Source organism: Balaenoptera acutorostrata, chromosome 6 (genome assembly GCF_949987535.1).
Source record: "Balaenoptera acutorostrata chromosome 6, mBalAcu1.1, whole genome shotgun sequence".
Taxonomy (NCBI): Eukaryota; Metazoa; Chordata; class Mammalia; order Artiodactyla; family Balaenopteridae; genus Balaenoptera; species Balaenoptera acutorostrata.
In genome coordinates, this window is record NC_080069.1 from 116,952,534 (window position 1) to 116,972,628 (window position 20,095).

Below are 20,095 nucleotides of genomic sequence, written 5' to 3' on the forward strand. Positions count from 1 at the left end.
AAAAAAGTATTCTTTTTAAAAAGAGAACGTCTGAATGATGTTATTTGGAAAAAAAAAAATATCCCAAGAATACAGAGAAAGGGAATTGAGCGCAGTCCATAGGGTGAGAGTGGGAAATGAACGTGAGGCTCTGTGGGCCTCGTGACCAGCCCGGGAATCCGGGTGGGCTGCACTGCGGGCCGCTCTCCGTTCTGCTCACAGGGCCCTTTCTCTGTCACGTGGAGTGGAGGTAGTTCACAGGGTTGCACTTGGCCGCTGCCCTGCCTGGACAGCTGGTTCTAATTGTGCAGAGCTGCACAACACTAGGGCTGGAAAGGGAATGTTTGGGGAAGTTTGCATCATCTGCATGACCCTAAATCTGCGTGTTTGCTAAACAGACGGTAGTTTGAGGACTTGATGAAACAGTAGTGACTGTAAACCAGTCGCTGTACAGAAATGAACAGACTGGAAGCTGAGAAATCGGAGCTCCTCCTACTAGGTCAGGAACCCCCACGCACCCCGACCCCGCAGAAGGCACCCATTTGTCCCCAGCGATTCTTTCACCCTCTGTGGTTTGTCTAGCCAGGGCTTCTGAGCCCTTATGGAGGTCCTCGTGTTCATTTTCCCCGGGGCCGGGCTCCTCCCTTTCTCCACACACAGCCCCTAGCAGGTGTTTCTTTCAGATTACTAAAATGAATTGCTCTCACCTGAGAAAATGATGTTGCCCGTATATGAGGTTATAGTACAGGTTAGACTATATGTAGCACAGCACAAGAGCACGGGGTGGGTTGGGTCTGATAAAACCTACCCAGCGCACAGCATGAGGCTTTTGGAGCTGCTTCTGCTCAGTCCCTCTGCAGCCTTCCCGTCCCACTCAGAGTAAACTCTAGTCCTTACCTGCCCTCGAGGCCTCCACCCCCTTCCTTCCTACCCCGTCTCCTCCCACCCGCCCCAGGCTCAAGCAGCTCCAGCCTCATTGCCCACCTTGTGCTGTCAGAGCTTCCAGGGTCTTCACACTCGCACTTCCTTCGGCCTGGAACCCTCTCCCTGGATCCTCGCAGAGCCTGCTGCCAACCTCGTTCGTGGTCTCCACTCCAGTCGGTTTATCAGCCAGGCGTCCTGAGGCATCCGCTCCAATATTCCATTCCTTCATCCTGGTTAACATTTTTTTAAAGGATTTATCATCATTTGACTTATCACAGATTTCTCATCTCTCTCCCCTCCTGTAGAACATAGAAAGCAAGAGCATGTTTGTTTGGTCCATTGCTGTATTTCATAAAACATACTTTAACTCTGGTATCGAATGTAGGTGTGTTTTATAAATTGTCCATTACTGTTGTCTCTTCCTTTTCTCTTTCCCTTCCTTCTTCATCCTTTCTTCTCACCCTTTCCCCTCTTTCTCCTTCTTCTCCTTCTCCTCCTTCTCCTCCCAAGAAAGAGCTAAAGATGCCTCAGCCCACTGACAGTCACTCAGAAGGCTTGGATCTAGGAAATGTCTTTTTAGGTCTTCAACCTTCAGAAATAAAGCAGGAAAGTGCAGTTGCTTTTTGTTGTCTTGAGTTACAGTGATTTGTGTTCATGTCTGTCTCCCCCACTGGCCAGACACTGAGCTCCTCGAGGTCTCGTCTGACTGTCCTGGAGCCCCTCCAGCATGGGAGCTGGTGCTCAGCTGGCCCCCCCGCCCTCCCGTCTTCTTTCCCCTCTTCCCTGATCCCTCCCTTCTTCCTCTCGCTTCCTTTCTTTCTTCCATCCTTGCCTCCTTTTACCTTTCCTCCTTCCCTTTTCTTTTCCTTCCATTTTTCATCACAACCAATTTTGTCCCAGTGAGGGTCTAAGGCAGCCCCCCCAGTTAGCTGCTCCCTCCTCTGCGATTCACTTGGGTAAAGTCCTGACGTCTCCTGTGGGACAGGCCTGTTTCCTGAAGGTTCAGATGGTCATGATTTCACATGCTTACTCCATCAGAAGGTACAGAAGTGTCTAGTGGCCATCTGAAAACTATCTGTTATTTATGTTGACACATTTGCGTTATAGATGTTGACCCTGACAGGTTATAAGCAGGTTATGAGTTTATAAAAATTTTGTATATTTGAGTGTTTACTCAACTGTTAAAATTTAATTTTAGAAAGTTTACAATGTGTAATATTGTAACATGTCACCTATTAAAATTTGTTTCAAAGTAATCTTTTCATGATATTCAAATAGTACAGAAGAGCTTATGAAGAAACGCTTTGATCCCTTACTCCAGTCCCCTCCCCAGAGGATTTTCTTCTCCTGGTTATTTTTGGAACTTTATTTGGTGCACTGAGACCTCGATTTCATCAGCTTTATATAGTGTCTCATGACTGCTCACTTCCCATGCTTTTCCTCCCCTTCTTCACTTGCCACCTTCTGTCAGCTGTACTTTTACACTGTCAAGTTAATTAAATTAACATTCTGACATTTTGCAGTTACACCAAGTCCATCAGTTTTCCTTAGGTTGACTCTAAAAGTTGCAAACCAGCAAACAGCATTTCATTTTTATGGCTATGTAAATGTGTAAATGTCATTCATTGCCAAGCTAGGTAGTGTGCCAGGGTTGTATTTCATTCTCTAAGGACCCTGGGCCATTCAAGAGAGAATATGCCTCACATCAAGGGCCCACAGATTCCCTTTTCTTTTAATCCATCAACTGCCTAATGTTGGGGAAAAAATAAAATATTTAAATGTATACAGCTATTAAAATATATAATATTTAAACATTTAAAATATATACTATTTTAAATGTATATATACTATTTAAATACATATATAACATTTAAACATATACAAACAGGAGTTTCTTGGTTTTTGTTATTCCTGGAGATTATAATTGCTTTTTTTCTATCATCATTTGCCCTCATCATGTCCTCAAACTTTTGCAAGTTTGCTGTTATGTTTTTATTCCTATCATATTTTTAATTGCATTAATTTTTTCCCGGAGACCCTCCATCAGGCCTCTTTGTCTTAGTCCCACGTGAACTAGTTGTTCTTTAGCTCTTTTGCATGGCTGTTATTGCTGCGCTTCCCTTCACAGTCCTTGATGCTTGGACTGTTTCCTTTCCGTTTTTTTTTTTTTTTTTAGTCACACTTATTGAGGTTTAATTTTATCCAGTAAAATTCACGCTTTTTAAAAATAATTTATTTATTTATTTATTTATTTATTTTCAGCTGCATTGGGTCTTCGTTGCTGTGTGCAGGCTTTTCTCAGTTGTGTCCAGCGGAGGCTACTCTTCTTTGCGCGGCGCGGGCTTCTCACTGCGGGGGCTTCTCCTGTTGTGGAGCACGGGCTCTAGGTGTGCGTGCTTCAGCACTTGTGGCACGCGGACTCAGTAGTTGTGGCTTGCGGGCTCTAGAGCGCAGGCTCAGCAGTTGTGGCGCACGGGCTCAGTTGCTCCGTGGCATGTGGGATCTTCCCTGACCAGGGCTCGAACCTGTGTCCCCTGCATTGGCAGGCAGATTCTTAACCACTGCACCACCAGGGAAGTCCAAAATTCATGCTTTTTCGTTAACAGTTTGGTGAGTCTTGATAAATGTATACAGTAGTCCTCCCCTTATCCGAGGGGGATACATTCCAAGACCCCCAGAGGATGCCTGAAACCGCAGATACTGCCAAACCCTATGTACAGTTGAGCCATGAACAACATGGGGGTCAGGGGCACTGACCCTCCACACAGTTGAAAATCTGAGTATAACTTATAGGTGGCCCTCCTTATGCATGTTTCCTCCATATCTGAGGTTCTGCATCTGAGGGTTCAACCAACTGCCCATCATGTACTACTGTAGTATTTACTATTGAAAAAAATCTGCATAAAAGTGGACCTGTGCAGTTCAAACTTGTGTTGTTCAAAGGTCAACTGTACTGTTTTTTTCTGTACTACATACATACTTATGATAAAGGTTAATTTATAAATTAGGCACAGTAAGAGAATAAAAACAATAGCTAATAATAAAATAGAACAATTATAGCAATATGCTGTAATAAAAGTTAGGTGAATGTGGTCTCTGTCTCTCAAAATAGCTTATTGTACAAATTTAATGCCTTTTTCATCTTAACTAAGCACTTATGCACTGTGGCTATAACTTTTGCAGTTTGAAGGGCGACAGCAAAACTAGCATGACTTTTTTAAAAGATTTATTTATTTATTTGGTTGCTCTGGGTCTTAGTTGCGGCATGCAGGATCTCTCAGTTGCGGAACATGGGCTCTAGTTCCCTGACCAGGGATTGAACCCGGGTTCCCTGCATTGGGAGCATGGAGTCTCAACCACTGGACCACCAGGGAAGTCCCAAAACTAGAATGCCTTTCTTTTTTCTCCTTCACAGTTTCACGGATAGAAGATTTGTTCTTACCGCAGATCTTAGCAACCTCAGCATATATTTTTTTCTTTCCTTATTAAGTCGAGAACTTTCGCCTTTTCGTTTAAAGGAAGCACTTTACAGCTTCTTTTTGGCATACCCTAAGACTTTTTTTTTTTTAATTTATTTATTTTTGGCTGCTTTGGGTCTTCGTTGCTGCACACGGGCTTTCTCTAGTTGCGGCGAGCGGGGGCTACTCTTTGTTGCGGTGCGCGGGCTTCTCATTGCGGTGGCTTCTCTTGTTGCGGAGCACGGGCTCTAGGCGCGCGGGCTTCAGTAGTTGTGGTGCGTGGGCTTCAGTAGTTGTGGCGCACGGGCTCTACAGTGCAGGCTCGGTAGTTGTGGCGCACGGGCTTAGTTGCTCCGTGGCATGTGGGATCTTCCTGCACCAGGGTTCGAACCTGTGTCCCCTGCATTGGCAGGTGGATTCTCAACTACTGCACCACCAGGGAAGTCTCTTGGCATATCCTAATTACTAGCATCACTCCTCTTGTGCTTTGGGGCCATTATTAAGTATAAGGGTTACTTGAACACAAGCACTGTGACACCACCACAATCAATCTAATAACAGCCGGCTACTCGGTGACTGACAGGCAGGATATGCTGGACAAAGGGATGGTTCACGTTCTGAGCTGGACAGAGCTGTAGGGCATGAGAGATCTCGTCACGCTTTAGAATGGTGCATGATTTAAAAATGTATGAATTGTTTATTTCTGGGATTTTCCATTTAATATGTTCGGACCTCAGTTGACTGCAGGTAACTAAAACTGCAGAAAGCGAAACAGTGGATAAGGTAGGCAGGACTCCTGTTCTCTCATGGAACCACCACGATCCAGGGCGAGAACTTGCCTAGCATCTCAGAGCTTCCCTGTGTCCCTGGCAGCCAGTGATCTGGTTTCTGTCCCTATAGTTTTTACCTATCTCCAAATGTCATAAAAATGGAATCCTATAATATTTTTGTGTCTGGTTCCTTTTACTTAGCATAAAGCTTTTGACATTTATCTTTGCTGATGCCTGTATCAGTAGTTCATTCCTTTTTATTGCCAAGTAGTGTTTGATTATATGGACGGATCACAATTTGTCCCTTCATCAATTGATGGAAATCTGGGTTGTTTCCAGTTTGGGGAAATTGAGAATTTCCATATTGAGAACTGCCATAAACATGCATACAGTTTTTTTGTGTGTACAAATGAAATGTTTGCTTTAGTGAGATTGCTGGGTCACTTGGTTAAGTGTATGCTTAACATTAAAAGAAACTGCGAAACTGCTCTCCCAAATGGCTCTACCATTTTGCATTCCCAGCAGTGAGGTATGAGAGCTCTGAAATGCCTTACTCCTTAGTCAGACCCCACTGCCATCCCACAAACTGGCGCTGTCTCCCCCCCCACTGCCTCAGTGGGTCACCCACTCCCTGGGGTGCTTTTAAAACTCCTTTGACTAGTGTGTGACTGTCCCACCAGTTCTTCTGAAGATTGTTCCAGAGGGTAGGATGGGAGGGATGGGAAGAAACTTGGAGGTAGAAGGAAGGAAAAAAGGTTGCCATTGAGCAAGATGGTAATGTGGTGTCATTGGCTGGTGCCGCCTGGTGGTGGTCCCTGAGGTCAGATTTAGTGACCTTTCCTTGACGTGGTGCATCTTCCATGTGGGCATGTTTTAGGAATGTGATTTGGAGAAGATTCCAGTTAGAATTAAACACATGCGTGGAAGGGCCACATGCGGCTGCCTGTGGCTCAGTGGCTTAGATCCTGTGGGGGTCTTCAGGGAGGACTTGTCCCACTCCCCAGGTCTCCTCTTCCAGGGCCTTACCTCATTGACCCCAGGCACAGTCAGGGTCAGGCCTTTCTCAGGCCACCTCAGGGCACCTGACTTCCAAAACCCTAAGCACAAAGCTGGTGGCCAGAGAAGCCTCGAGGGTGAGCCGAAACCAGTGTTGACTCTCGCTGTCACCTAGGAATGCTTGCAGATGGGGGTATTAAGACAGGGTTGTTTTTATATTGGTTAGGGATTTTTTTCCATGGACAGTGTCTTTGTAATAAACACTCTCTTTTGTCAGATTGAATGTCTAAATGAATCTCATGTTGTTAGGTGTTTTTGCTTAAGGCAGCTGGTCAGACACCCTTTTGGTTCTGGGCGTGCTGATTTTGAGGTGCCTGTGGGAGGCCAAGGGAGGTGTGGCCAGGAGGTGGCTGAATATCCTGGTCTAGAGTCAGGAGAGAAACTTGGGCCGGACATGGGCATGTGGTGGAAGCCGTGGCGGTGTGTGTGATCTTCCAGGAAGGGATGCAGATGTAGAGAGTATGGAAGACGACCCTGGTGGGGCTTGGGGGACATGTGTCAGAAAAGAACAAAGCAACTGGAAAATACACTGAGAATGGGGGGCCCAAGAGGCATCAAGACGCCAAGAGAACACAGAGCTGAGGGGCAAAGACAGAGAATAGAAAATATGCAGAGGGGTTGCCTCGCCAGAGAAGGAGGTGGCCAGGGAATTGGGTTGAAACAGGGAGAACCGACAACCCTTTCAAGCGGGCAGGAGCTAGAGGAGACGGGAGGTCTAGAAAAGATGGCTTTTCTTATTACTATCGTGGTTATTGTTGTCATCACCATTATTATTATTAATGGGAGAGGCTTTTGCACATTAAAATCCTAGCAGGAAAGAAATTGGAGAGGAAGAGGTTGAAGATACAAGGACCAGAGAGGGCATCAGAGCAAGGCCTCTGAGCAGGGAGGGGGAGGGAGCCAGGAGGAGAGCGGGGCCTGAGGGGACAGGGCCTCTCTTCCACTAAAGCCTGAGGAAGGGAGGGAAGGCAGGTAAATTTGTTTATTTAGTGGCAGAAAGTTTCTCCCCAGTGAACCCAGGGAACAGCCACATGACGGAGAAAAGGTCCCAGAAGAAGCTGGCAAGGACTCTACAGGCTCTTACTGCCCTTTCACATCCAGTGGACCTCAGCAGACAGCTCAGAGCCAAGGACAGCCTGGGCGAGATCAGGGCCCCAGCGCAGCCCAGGGCAGCCACAGGGCTGGCCCTCCAGCACGCAGGGCTACCTGGGCCTTACCAGCCTCAGTGCAGCCCCTTGTCTCCCTTCTAGAACCAGCCCTGTCTCCTCTGGTCAATTTTAACTTAATTACACTCAAATCTGTTCAAATTGTAGCACGGACCTTTTTTAGGTATTAGTGGCTGGAGGAGTGTTGTTCTATTACTTCACATTTTCCAAACCCACTTCACACAGATGGCATCTCTTATATTCCTATAAGGCTGAACACAGAAGAGGAATACTGCCAAGGAGGCTGGGCTTGGGACTTGTTTTAGTGCAGTTAGAATGGCCTTGTTTCTTTGACATCTTGATAAATCTTTCTGCACTGGATTTGGGAGATTTCAACACTGAGGAATGCTCATGCCCTGTTCATTCAACAAATGAATCTGCTGTGAGCCAGGCCTGTGCCCTGCATGTCACCTCCTTTGTCAGGCTTTATCTCTCTTGGTCTCCGCCACAATTCTGTGGAGTTAGTCTCAGCATCCCTGTTTTCATCAGCGATGCAACTGATGCTAAGAGAGCGGTCACCCAGGAAATGAGTGACAGGGTTGGGATTCGGAGCAAGGAAAGGACCCTTTCCATTTTATCAAGGAACCTCTCAAACATAGTGTTTTACCCTGTTGAAGTTTTAATTTTAAAGATTTTTTTTTTGATGTGGACCATTTTTTGGGAAGTCTTTATTCAATTTGTTATAATGTCTCTTCTGTTTTGGTTTTTTGGCCGCGAGGCACGTGAGATCTTAGCTGTATTGATCGGACCCGCACCCCCTGTATTGGAAGGCGAAGTCTTAACCACTGGACCCCCAGGGAAATCCCGAAGTTTTAATTTTAAATGTGACATGTATTCCAGTGCAAAAGGGTCCTTAGGGAATTGTCAAACGCCAAGAACTGTACATACAGTTTTTAAATCAGGGTCTTAGAAATATTCAAATCAAACAAATTTGGGGCAGATGTATTAAGTACCTGCTTTGGTTCTTGCCTGAATGACATCAGCAGAATGAAAGAGAAATAATAATCGATTTTGTTAATAATTCAAGACAGCAATGAGAGTGTGTGTGGAAGAAAGAAGGGAGTGTTTGGAGTTAAATCCGTGTCTGACAGCAGCGTGACCCTGGGAAGGGGGGCGGGTAATAACATTTATCAAGTGATTGTTACATGCCAGGTGCTCTGTGTGAGCTTTAATCTTACCTGTTCTAATGAGCTTCACGGGTAAATATGTTATCAGACCCATTTAAGGTGAGAAAATTGAGGTTCTGAGAAGATACACATCACGCAGCTGGTGTGTGGAGGGTGGGCTCTGACCTGGCTCGGCCTGTAAGGTCCACACCGCTCCCTTTCAGGATGCCTTCCTAAGTTACTTACGGTGTGGAAATAGACCCAAACTCTGAATTAAATGAACCCTTACACACGTGTACCCTCCCTGCCCCCCACACTTACGGATGTGTGTATAACTTCTGCTGTTTATTAAAGAATTCAGAAAAAACCAAGGGAGCAACTACCAGCCAGAAACTGGGCAACAACCATGTCTCAGTCCTTGAACATCAGTTTTACAAATTCTCTTTTATATCAGATTATAACACATACATTTCCAGGGCTGGCTTTGGAATCCATAGGGGAGAGAGGCTCTTGTCCTCACAATTACCTTTCGAAAGGGCAGTAATATACATTTGCAGACTGCATATGTTCTAAAGGTGGGGTGGAGTAGGAGGAGTCAATGGAACTGACTTTGTAGGTCAAATATACACTAGAAAAGAAACTCAGATATACAGAACAAGGAGAATCATGAAAAGAAACTCAGATATACAGAACAAGGAGAATCATGGTAAACAGGTAAACTCTACAGCTCAAAGGGATTCACATCTACTTGTGAAAAGAAGTGGAGCCAAAGCATTCATTCAAGATGATGACTAGTACTCAGCCCTCTTCTTTATTAAAACGGATGTGGTGAGAATTACATGAGATGACAAGTGAGGCTCCCTGTCCAGTACCGACACATGGGGGATTCTTGGTAAATGGTAGCATTAGTTAATATCATTGCCATTACCATTACTTGGGGTCTAAATTGTGAGGGTGAGAAGGACTTGGCAGGGTCAAGGGTGTCTGCTGTAGTTTTTCATGTGGGTGACTGGGAGGACGATGGTGCCGTTTATAGAAGTGAGGCCTCCAGGAAGAGGAGCTGTGTTTCTTAGCTCCTGGTTGGTTCCCAAGCGTTCTCAAGTCCAGGTCATTCACCTTGAATCCAGAGCTGCCCATTGCCTGCAGCCGGCTTCCCACAGGCGCCTGCCGGTGACTTACAGTTGGGTCCTGAGATGCATTTGAAGGGCACGGCACTTCAGGCCTAACTGCTCAGCCAGCACGTTTGTCTTTGGCCATTCCCACAGTACCCCCTGACTTCCTGGTAGACCCCGATCTGCGTCTATTCCAGCTGGTAGGCAGCCAACCCTCACTAAAGCCCTTATAAAAGTTCCAGGTGTGGGGCAAAAAATAATGTCATTAATAATACAGAGGCTGGATATGAGTTAGAAGGAAGCCTTGTAACTGAGGGGTAGAGAACTTTCCTTTCCTGCATTCTCTGCCAGGGGTCGCCAAGGCACAAGCCGGCAAAGCCGGGCAGTTAGTTAATGGCTTTTCCTTCACCCTTTTATCTACTTCCCCCAGGTAATCTCATTAGATTGCTCCTGTTACCTCCCTTGGAGAGGAACCAGCCTCATTGTTAGGTAACATTTAGGTCATTTGACTCCTCAAATTATAATGCTAAATCTGCTAGAAAAGAAGAGACTAGGCTCCTGAAGAAAATATTAAGGCGACCTGTCCTTCTGCCCCCTTTTGTTTATATGGGAGATGGGAGGGGCCAACTTCAGGAAGGAATCTGAGGTCATCCCAGGAGCTTCTCTGATTGCAGTGGGCTTGGCCCAGCACGTCCTCTGGTTCCAGGAATGGAGGATGTCACTTGGTCAGTGAAATCTGAGCATCTTCAGCCAGATTTTAATTTTAAGTTAGCCCTGGGGTATGACTCCTGCTCAATATAACATTATACCCTCTCTCAGACAATTTGCATTAAGAAAGGGCTTCTGGTCCCGGTCCCGGGGAGCTGGCAGAGTGGCAGTGGCGGGGTTGAGAATAATTTGGCACAGAAGTCCTGGGAGATGTGGCCGGGGTTATGGAGAAAAGTATCCTGCTTCTCACCTCACCTCTGGGGGTCCCAGGATACACCTCCACCTATAGACCCAGCCCTCTTCTCCAGAGGAGGAGGAGAATCTCTCCCACCCTGGGAGGACATAGATGGCCAAGGCTTCAGTCCTTCCCCATCTCTGTGTCCACATTCCAGTTAGATGCCCTGCTGTATTTGCATCCCCATTGGAATCACTGTTGAAATTGACTCTGTGCTTCCCAGGAACTAGCCAGCTGTGGATGGAGTAAGAAGGAGAAACATAGTCTCGCTCCCAACGTCGTGGCCTTTACCCGGAGGTTTAACCAGGTAAGAACGCCGTTGCATGTGCCTGTGCAGATAGCGCTCTGTTGTCCCCCATAGGCTGGGAGCCCCTCCAGGCTTCAGTCTCAGGCACCTGGCCCCAGGTCCAAAGCCCTCTTCCTAAACCCTCACCTTCATCTGTGCTTTTTCACACAGCGGGTGGAATTGAACACATCTTTTCTGTGTTTAAATCATTTCGATGGCTTCCAATTCCACTTAAGCTAAGGTTCGGGCACCTTAATGTGCCCTACAAGGTCCTGCGTGGTGGGTCTGGCTTATGTCCACCCCTCCAGCCTCATCTCTTGTCTGTCCCCCCACTCTGTGGGCTTCGGCCATCCTGGCCTCCCACCTCTTTCCTGCTGCATCATATCTTGGTCTCATCAGGCCCCCATTTGTGCTGTCCTCCCTGTTCAGCTCCCAACCAGATCTCAGCGGGAATGTCAGTCTCTCTAGGAGCCTCCCATGAATCTCAGCCTGTATAAGGTCTCCCCGTCATACGTCCCCTCAGTGCACCTGTACTTCTCCATGTGGTCCTTTCCCCATCTGTCCTCATTCTGTGTAACTCTTTAGTCTCCATCTTCCTTGGCCATCTGTGGGCTCCACGAGGGCAGGAACCATGTCTATCTTGTTCATCACTGTGTCCCCCACCACCCTGCCCAATGTCAGGCATATAATAGACCTTCAGTAAATATATGTAGAATGAATGAATGAATATGTAGAATGAACTCAGGAAACACTTCTTGAATTGAATTTCTTTGAATTTCTGATGGCCTGGTCACTGGCCGCACGCATGCTACTACAGACCGACTTGGTCCAGTCAGAACCTTTGCTCCAGGTAGGAAGCTCTGCATCCCCACCTAAAGGAATGATATCAGGGACTTGGACCAACTAAGTGGGGTGGGCTTCTGACTGCTCAGACAGACCTGCCAGAACATGATCTTCAGTAGAAAGTCCCCTGCAAGACCCCTTTGAATAAACCAAAGCTCCAAATGGGGCTGTTGACAGCTTTTCCTCTTTCTTCTTGCTCTTCTGGTTTCAGATGAGGACAGTGGCCTAGAGGTTGCATAGTGTACGTGACTGGGGCTCTGGGTGTTGGGCCTGGGTTCCCTTTGGGCCTTCCCTCCAGCTGGGCCATCCCGCTCGGAAATGCCGGGTCCTGCGCATTGCCATTACTCACCTCTCTCCAGGCTTCTCCAGCCCCGGGTGGTTACCATTCCAAGCATAGTGGGAGCCTCAGAGAGGCGTCAGCTTGTGTTCTGATGATCAAGGCCAGAGTTCACATTATTGTTGTTTTCTGAGATACAACAGGAACTAAGGAAGGCCTAGCCACATCTGTGGTAGGGACTATACACTCTTTGTTTTGAAAAGAGAAATACTGAAGCCTTTTTTTTTTTCTTCTTTATTTTCAAAATCTTTTCCTTTTCAACTGAGCTTAGTCTTTTAAAAAAACCAGATGTGTACACAGTATCAGGGGATTCATAGTTTCCTTAGCAAAACTATTTGACTGGGAGCCAGCTCAGTCCCACCTCTGATCAGCTACAGAGCTCCCGGAGGAGGGCCACTGGTGGCTCTGATGTAATCTGCTTTGCATGCGGAGGCCAGGTCAGCTTGGCAAAGGGCAGTGCAGCTTGTTCTGTGAACAATTGTATTGTGTCCAGCTCAGACCAAGTGGGTGAAATGAGCCAGAAGTAAAGCTGCATTTTCCCAAACAGAATGCTCTGAGAAATGGTCTCCCTGCTGGCCTGTGAGCCACTTAGAGAGCAGTTCCTGGACACAGCCCTGGTAGCTCTGGTTTGAAAACTGGCCAGCGGTCAGTCCATCAGCCGCTGGGGCTGCTTTCCCTGAGATGAACTGATTAGCGTCTCTTCCTGGCAGACTTTCATGTGTGACAACAAAGCTGCTCATCAGACTCCAGATAAAGGCAAACAGGTCACTTACCTTTCTGAGCCTGTTTCTTTATCTGTGAATGAGAATAATAATAGTACTCACTTTGCACAGTTGTTATGAAAATTAAATGAAATGATATAGGTAGAGCTCTTAGTGCTGTGTCTTTATGTAGTAGGCATCCAAACATTTTTTCGGGAAGAAAGGGAAGATTAGCTGATTGGAAGGAGGTTGTGAGGGAATCTGAGGCTCCCTGTGGCCAAACCAAAAATCCAGCAGCCAGTGTTCTGGTCAGCCTCTGAGGACTTGCCTGCTTCTCCATGGGGCCTGAGTCCCTTGGGATTTGTTTATAGAGTGGCTGAGATGGAAGAGCTTGGCCAAGTTCCCTAAGGGTCTGTTATGTTCCAGGCTTGTGTCTTGGCCCCAGGGAGTTCACCATAAAGCCAGAAGTTCTCAGTCTTTTTCCGATCACGGGCTCTTTTGAGAATCTGACAATATCACATATGAACCTGCCCTCAGATAAATACATAGATATATACATTTGCATTTAATTTGAGTGGGTTTGCTGCCTGCCGTGCCCACTGCCCCCCAAAGTCTGTACATGAACACTTTAGAGGTCTGTGGACTGCAGGCTGAGGAGCTGTGGTCGCATGGAATCACACAGACCTGAGTTTGCACCTTAGCTCTGCAACTTGTTGCCTGTATGATCTTGGGTTGTCTTTCAGCCTCTGACCTTTCTCATTTATAAAATAGGAAGAATCATTTCAAGTGATTTTTGAAGATTAAATGAGAATCATGGATGTAAAGGGTTTAGCTCAGCACTTGACATATAGTAAACAAGTAATATTAGCCTTAAAAAGGGTGGTAGTATAGTGGGAGCTACAAGCTGAAAGGAAGGTTAGCCTTGGGCCTAAGTGCTGGCGGTAGGGTTGGGATTGTGTCCTGAAGATGAAGCATTAGGAAGAGACGGAGAGGGAATTCGGATAACTTGGTTCCATTCCAGGCTCTGCTGCTAACCTGTTCTGAGGCCTCAGGCAAGTCCAAGTCTGGGTCTCAGGACCCTTATGTATTAGCAGAGATTGGACCGGGCAGAGGTTCCCAATGCTTTGCCCTGGAGGACTGCTTTAACTTTTCTCATGGACTCATATATATATATATACACGTACATAGTTCTTAATGACTGAAGCCCCAGCTCAAACTCACCTTACTGGCTTATTGTAACAACGTCCAGGGAGAGACTAGACTTCACGTATTGCTCGGGGCCTTGGATGGTGCTGCTCTCTCCACCTGGAGGTCCCTGGAGACGTTCAGGGAGGTGTTTTCTCTGTGCTGGCTCCCCTCAGGCGGCCTCCTCCTCTGTGGTTCCAAGATGGCTGCCAACAGCTCATTGTGAGGGCAACCCCTGCAGAAAAGACCTTCCTCTTTTTCAGTAGCTCCATTTGATGTCCTGGAATAGAGACTCTGGGGTTGACGGCCCTGGCTTGGGTCCCATCCTGCGCTTCGTGATCTCATCACCCTGACCAGGAAACAGGAGGCTCTGGCTGGCCAGGTCTCAGAAACAGGCCTTCCCGTGGAGGTAGGGTAGGGGGCCAAGGCCGCAGGGACTGAGATTGGAGGACTGGCAGTTCCTCAGGGGAAGTTGGTGCTCGGGCAGGAAAAGGCTGAGTGATGGCCAGAACCCCCCACAGACCCTCTTCCCTCTTGCACTCTTCCATCCAGCTCTGAGCTTTCTCCCCTGATCAATCTGCTGATACCCCATCCATGCACCATTAGCCTAGTCACTGAACATTCCTGATCCCTCTTGGCTTTAATCGAGACTATTTAAAGAACAGTTATTGAGCACTTCGGCTCAACTTACTGAGTTAGATACTGTGCTAAGCATTTAACCTGCATCATCTAATTCTGTTTTCACAAAACCCACTGAGGCTGATATTTTAAACCCATTTTATGGATGAGGAAGCTGAGGTTCTGGAAAGTGAAGTAACTTGCTCAAAGCCACATAGCTGGTGAGTTTCTTTACTGAGGGGCCTCCCCATTTTTCTGAACATGACTCCAGTAGAACCCCCTGTTCTTCCAGACCTCATTTATCACAGGACTGGGAGGCAGTGTTAGCATTTTCCCTTCCAAATGCTACCTCCAAACAATTATTCTTTCCTCATTGTATAAACCCTCTTTCATTTGAGGCTCATTACTTCTGGTTATATTCATTTATTTATTTAATAGACATTGACTGAACATGGTACCGGGCTCTGTGCTAGGTTCAGGGGGTCAGCAGTAAACTGGATGTAGCCCTTGCCATCATTAGCTCATAGTCTGGTGGGGGAGACAGACGTGATGGAGGGGATTACAGTCCAGGGGAATCAGTGCTAGGGTGGGAAAACCAGAGGAGAGGTGTGGGCAGTAGAAAGGGAGGCCAGGAGACTGGATTGGAGTCTGTCCCATTAATCTAGGTGAACGACAGAGATGCAAAGTGGCTGGGCTTGAGAGAATATTAAGAGACCGAATGATAGCACTGGGTGATTGATTGGATTTGGAGGGAGATGACAGGGAGGCAAAGGAGGCCCCGCTTTGGTCCTTGGCAGCACCACTCTTTGAGATGGTGAGTACAGAGGAGGAGGAGCAGTTGTGAGAGAGGAGATGACAGAGAGGAGAGAGGTTTGGACGTGTGAGCTCAACCATGCAGCAGGTAACTGGATATTTGTGTCTGGGAGTCAGGGGAAAGATCCAGCTTGAAGATGCAGATATTGGAGTCACCTGCATTTGAAGCCACAGGAGTAGATGAGATTACCCAGGGAGCAACAGAGGCCCACGGGAGAGCCTCAGGGCTTATGGGAAGGGCAGAGGAGAAGGGGCGGAGAAAGAGCAGCCTGGGCACGAGAAGAACACCCAGAAAGGCTGGTGTCTTGGAAATCAGTGTCTCAAGGATAACAGGATGCTACAGAATGGGTCATTTAAAAGGACTAAAAAAAGAGTCTTTTATGTTTAGCAGCACAGCGGTGGTAGGCTCAGCAGGAGCTGTTTTGTGGGGATGTGAAATGGAAGCTGGGCTGTAGCAGCTTGAGCGGTAGATGTGAGGAAATGGAGAGAGCAGGTGTAGGCGATGCTTGAACAGTGGCTCTAAGGAGAAAGATGAGAAGAAGGGGGTGGCTGGAGGGGTTGAAGACGTTCAGGGAGGTGTTAATATTCCTTTCTTCTTTTCAGCAGAAAGAGCCTTGGGGGTGTACATATTTTGAATGGAAAGAGCCAGTAGACCGGGAAAAATTAAAGATGAGGAGAGAGAGGGAATACATAATGAAGTGAAGTCCCAGCGAAGGTGGGAGTGGCCGAGGCCTGGGACCACTTCATCGTAAAAGGCGAGTCTGCAGAAAGGAAAGATACAGACACAGGTCTGCTTGTAGGTGTGGTGCAAGGAGGTTCACGCCTCCTCTTTCCTCAGTGCAATAGGAGGTGAAGGCGGGGAAGCAGGAGGAAAGCTTGAGGGGTTTGGGGGGAGCTTGAAAAAGCCACTCCAGGGGAAAGAGAAGGTTGACTATGGAAATATAGAAAGACTTGTGGGCAGAGCCGATGGAAATAGAGACTGTGGCTTTTAAAGTAGCCCCAGGGCATGAGGGTAGATGGTTTTCTCTAGTTGCACTTTGCAGCCTAAAGAGAGGGGCACAGGAGGGCAAGTGGTTGGATCCATCCATTATGAGCAAAGCAGATTTTTTGAAGGACCATGGGGCAAGGGACCTAAAAGTACTGGCTAAGAAGGGGCTGAAGTGACAAATGATAGGGGATCCGTCTGCTCAAGAGGAAAAGGGCCACCAAGGACTCCAAGGCGTGGTGAGAGGGAAGGATGGGCACAGCAGGGGGGCTGGGGTCAAGGAGCAGGTGAGGATTAGAAGGTTAAAGGTTGTGGCCCGAGACTGGAACTTCAGGTTTCTGATGCAGGACAGTCCTGGGTAATATGGAGAAGGTGGTGACTGGAGTGATAGGTGGGTAACAGTTGCTGAAGTGACCATGGTCATTCACAGTGATGTTGATGTTACCCAAGGAATAAGGCAGGGTTTGCTATGGAGAGGAAGGCAGTGGTCCAGATTCTGATCTGCTTGCTATCTCTAAAGTTTTACCTTTCCAGAATGTAAAAAAAAAAAAGGGACTCATATATATGTAGCCTTTTCTGACTGTCTTTTCACTTAGCCATATGCATTTAAGATTCATCCTTGTCTTTTATATGGCTTGATGGCTTTTTTATGAATACTGCTCATTGTATGGATTTACTAGTCTATCCATTCACCTTCTGAAGGACTTACAGTTTTTGATGATTATGAATAAAACTGCTATAAACATATGCATGCTGTTTTTTTTTTTGGTGTGGACATAAGACTTCAAATAAACTGGGTAAATATCTAGGAGTACAGTTGCTGGATCGTGTCTGTACCAATTTTGCATTCCTACCAGCAAAGAGTGAAAGTTTGTGTTGCTTCAGGAAGAAATAAAACTGTGTTTATTCACAGATGACATGATGCTCTATACAGAAAATCTCAAATAAATCTATTTTTAAAACTCCTGGAACTAATAAGGGAGTATAGCAAGGTTGCAGGGCACAAGATCAATATATGAAAGCTTTCCTATATACCAGCAATGAAGAATTGGAATTGGAAATTTAAAAAAAAACAACACCATTTACAGTAGCACACACATACTCAAGAAATACTTAGGTATAAATCTAACAAAGTATGTACAGGTTCTATATGTGGAAAACTATAAAACACTGATGAAAGAAATCAAAGTAGATTGAAATAGAGAGGTATTCCATCTTCATGTATTAGAAGACTCATTATTAAGATGTCAGTTCTTCCCAGCTTGATCTATAGATTCAATTCAAAACTAATTGAAATCCCAGCAAGCTATTTTATAAATATCAACAAACTGATTCTAAAGTTTATATGGAAAGGCTAAAGATGTAGAATAACCAGCACAATACTGAAAAAGAACGAAGTTGGAGGACTCACTCTACCTGATTTCAAGACTGATTGTAAAGCTATAATAATCAAGACAGCTTGGTATTGGCAAAAGAATAGATGTCTAGGATTATGAAGCAGAATAGAGAGCCCAGAAATAGACCCAGACAAATATAGTCAACTGACCTTTGACAAATGCACAAGGGCATTCAGTGGAGAAAGAGTAATTTCTTCAACAAATGGTGCTGGAACAATTGGAACTGTTTTTGTGTATGTGAAAAAACGAGCCTAGACACAAGAGTTTAGGCCTTTCATAAAAATTAACTCAAAATTGATCATAGACCTAAATGTAAAAGACAAACTATAAAACTTTTAGAAGAAAACATAGAAGAAAACCTACATGACCTTTGGTGATGAGTTATTAGATATAACACCAAAGCACAATCCATGAAAGAAAAAATTGGTAAGTTGGACTTCATTAAAATTAAAATCTTCTATTCTGCAGAAGACATTTTTAAGAGAATTAAAAGACAAAGCACAGACTGGAAAAATATCTGCAAAACACATATCTAATAAAAGACTTGAATCCAAAGTATATTCTTAATACTTAACAATAAGAAAACAACCCAGTTAGGGACTTCCCTGGCGGTCCAGTGGTTATGACTTCGCCTTCCAATGCAGGGGTACAGATTTGATCCCTGGTCTGGGAGCTAAGACCCCACATGCCTCGTGGCCAAAAAAAAACAAAACATAAAACAGAAGCAATATTGTAACAAATTCAATAAAGACCTTAAAAATGGTCCACATCAAAAAAATAAAAAAATCTTAAAGAAAAAAGAAAGAAAACAACCCAATTATAAAACAGGCCAGGGACTTCCCTGGTGGTGCAGTGGTTAAGAATCCACCTGCCAATGCAGGGGACATGGGTTTGATCCCTGGTCCAGGAAGATCCCACATGCTGCAGAGCAACTAAGCCCATGCGCTACAACTACTGAGCCTGCGCTCTAGAGTCTGCGAGCCACAACTACTGAGCCCGAACGCCGCAACTACTGAGCCGACACGCTGCAACTACTGAAGCCCACACGCCTAGAGCCCGTGCTGTGCAACAAGAGAAGCCACCCCAATGAGAAGCCCGCGCACTGCAATGAAGATTAGCCCCGCTCGCCGCAACTAGAGAAAGCCCGCGCACAGCAACAAAGACCCAACGCAGCCAAGAAAAAAAAAAAAAACAGGCCAAGTAGCTGAATAAGTACTTTACCAAAAAGATGTAACCAAGGGCAAATAAACGTGAAAAGATGCTCAGCATTATTTGCCATCGGGGAAATGCAAACACTTCGTACCTATTAGAATGGCTAAAAACAAAACAAACAAACAAAACCCCAAAACAAACAAACAAAAAACCTCACCAAACCTGACAATACCAATTGTTGGCAAGTAATTGGAGCAACACAAACTCTCATTTGTTGCTGGTGGGAATGAAAAATGGTACAATCCAGCAATTGAACTCCTCAATATTTATCCAGTTTATTTGAAATCTTACATCTACACATATTCACACACACACACAGATACACAAATAGCACACAAATATTTATAGCAGCTTTATTTATAATAGTCAAATACTGAAAGTAACTAGGATGTCCTTCAATAGGTGAAAGGATAGGCAAACTGGTAAATTCATACAATGGAATAGTATTCATCCGAAAAAAAAAAAAGAATAAGCCATCAAGCCATATAAAGACATGGATGAATCTTAAATACATATTGCTAAGTGAAAGAAGCCAGTCTGAAAAGGCAACATAAGTGTGATTACCTCCCCCACTTTTTTTTGACGTTCCGGAAAATGCTGGAAAAGAATTCTGGAAAGGTAAAATGATAGAGATGGTAAACAGATGAGTGTCTGCCAGAGGTGTGAGAAGGGGAGAGCTTTGAGTAGGTGAAGAACGGGATTTTTCAGGGTGGTGAAACTATTCCGTATGATACTATAATGTTGGATACATGCCACTGTGCATTTGTGAAAACCCATAGAACTTTACAGCACTAAGAGTAAACCTCTTAGTGCTAAATATGCAAATTTTAATCATTGTGGAGATTAAGGGGTCCTAGGATGGAATGTAGAACATAACAAGCAAACCTAACTGGATTATAAATGTATGAAACAACCTCCCTGAGAAGGGTGAGGGGAAAAGGTGCTGGCCTAAGTAACTTTGGAAATGAGGGAGCCTGAAAGACTAAAGACAAAAGGAACTGTATATAAGCACTGTACTCTGATCAAGTTGTTTCCCAAGGGCGGATGGGTAACAATTCTGGAGCCATTATGCATGAACACTGGAATTGAACAATTAAGGAAATGGGTGGCAGATGGTGGGAACCAGGTGTCTCCCACCTGTTGGAGCGGGAAGTTGTAGACAAGC

The 20,095-nt window shown here is 45.6% G+C and overlaps 1 protein-coding gene across 8 annotated transcripts in view; it reads left to right on the forward strand.

Annotated features, from left to right (window-relative positions):
- RALGPS1 (Ral GEF with PH domain and SH3 binding motif 1) overlaps window positions 1-20,095 on the forward strand; it is a 292,098-nt gene that overhangs the window by 88,874 nt on the left and 183,129 nt on the right. For all 8 annotated transcript variants that reach the window (XM_057548190.1, XM_057548193.1, XM_057548192.1 and 5 more), the window contains exon 5: window positions 10,777-10,860. In XM_057548190.1, the coding sequence (XP_057404173.1) occupies window positions 10,777-10,860 (84 nt within the window). The remainder of the gene's footprint in view (window positions 1-10,776; window positions 10,861-20,095) is intronic.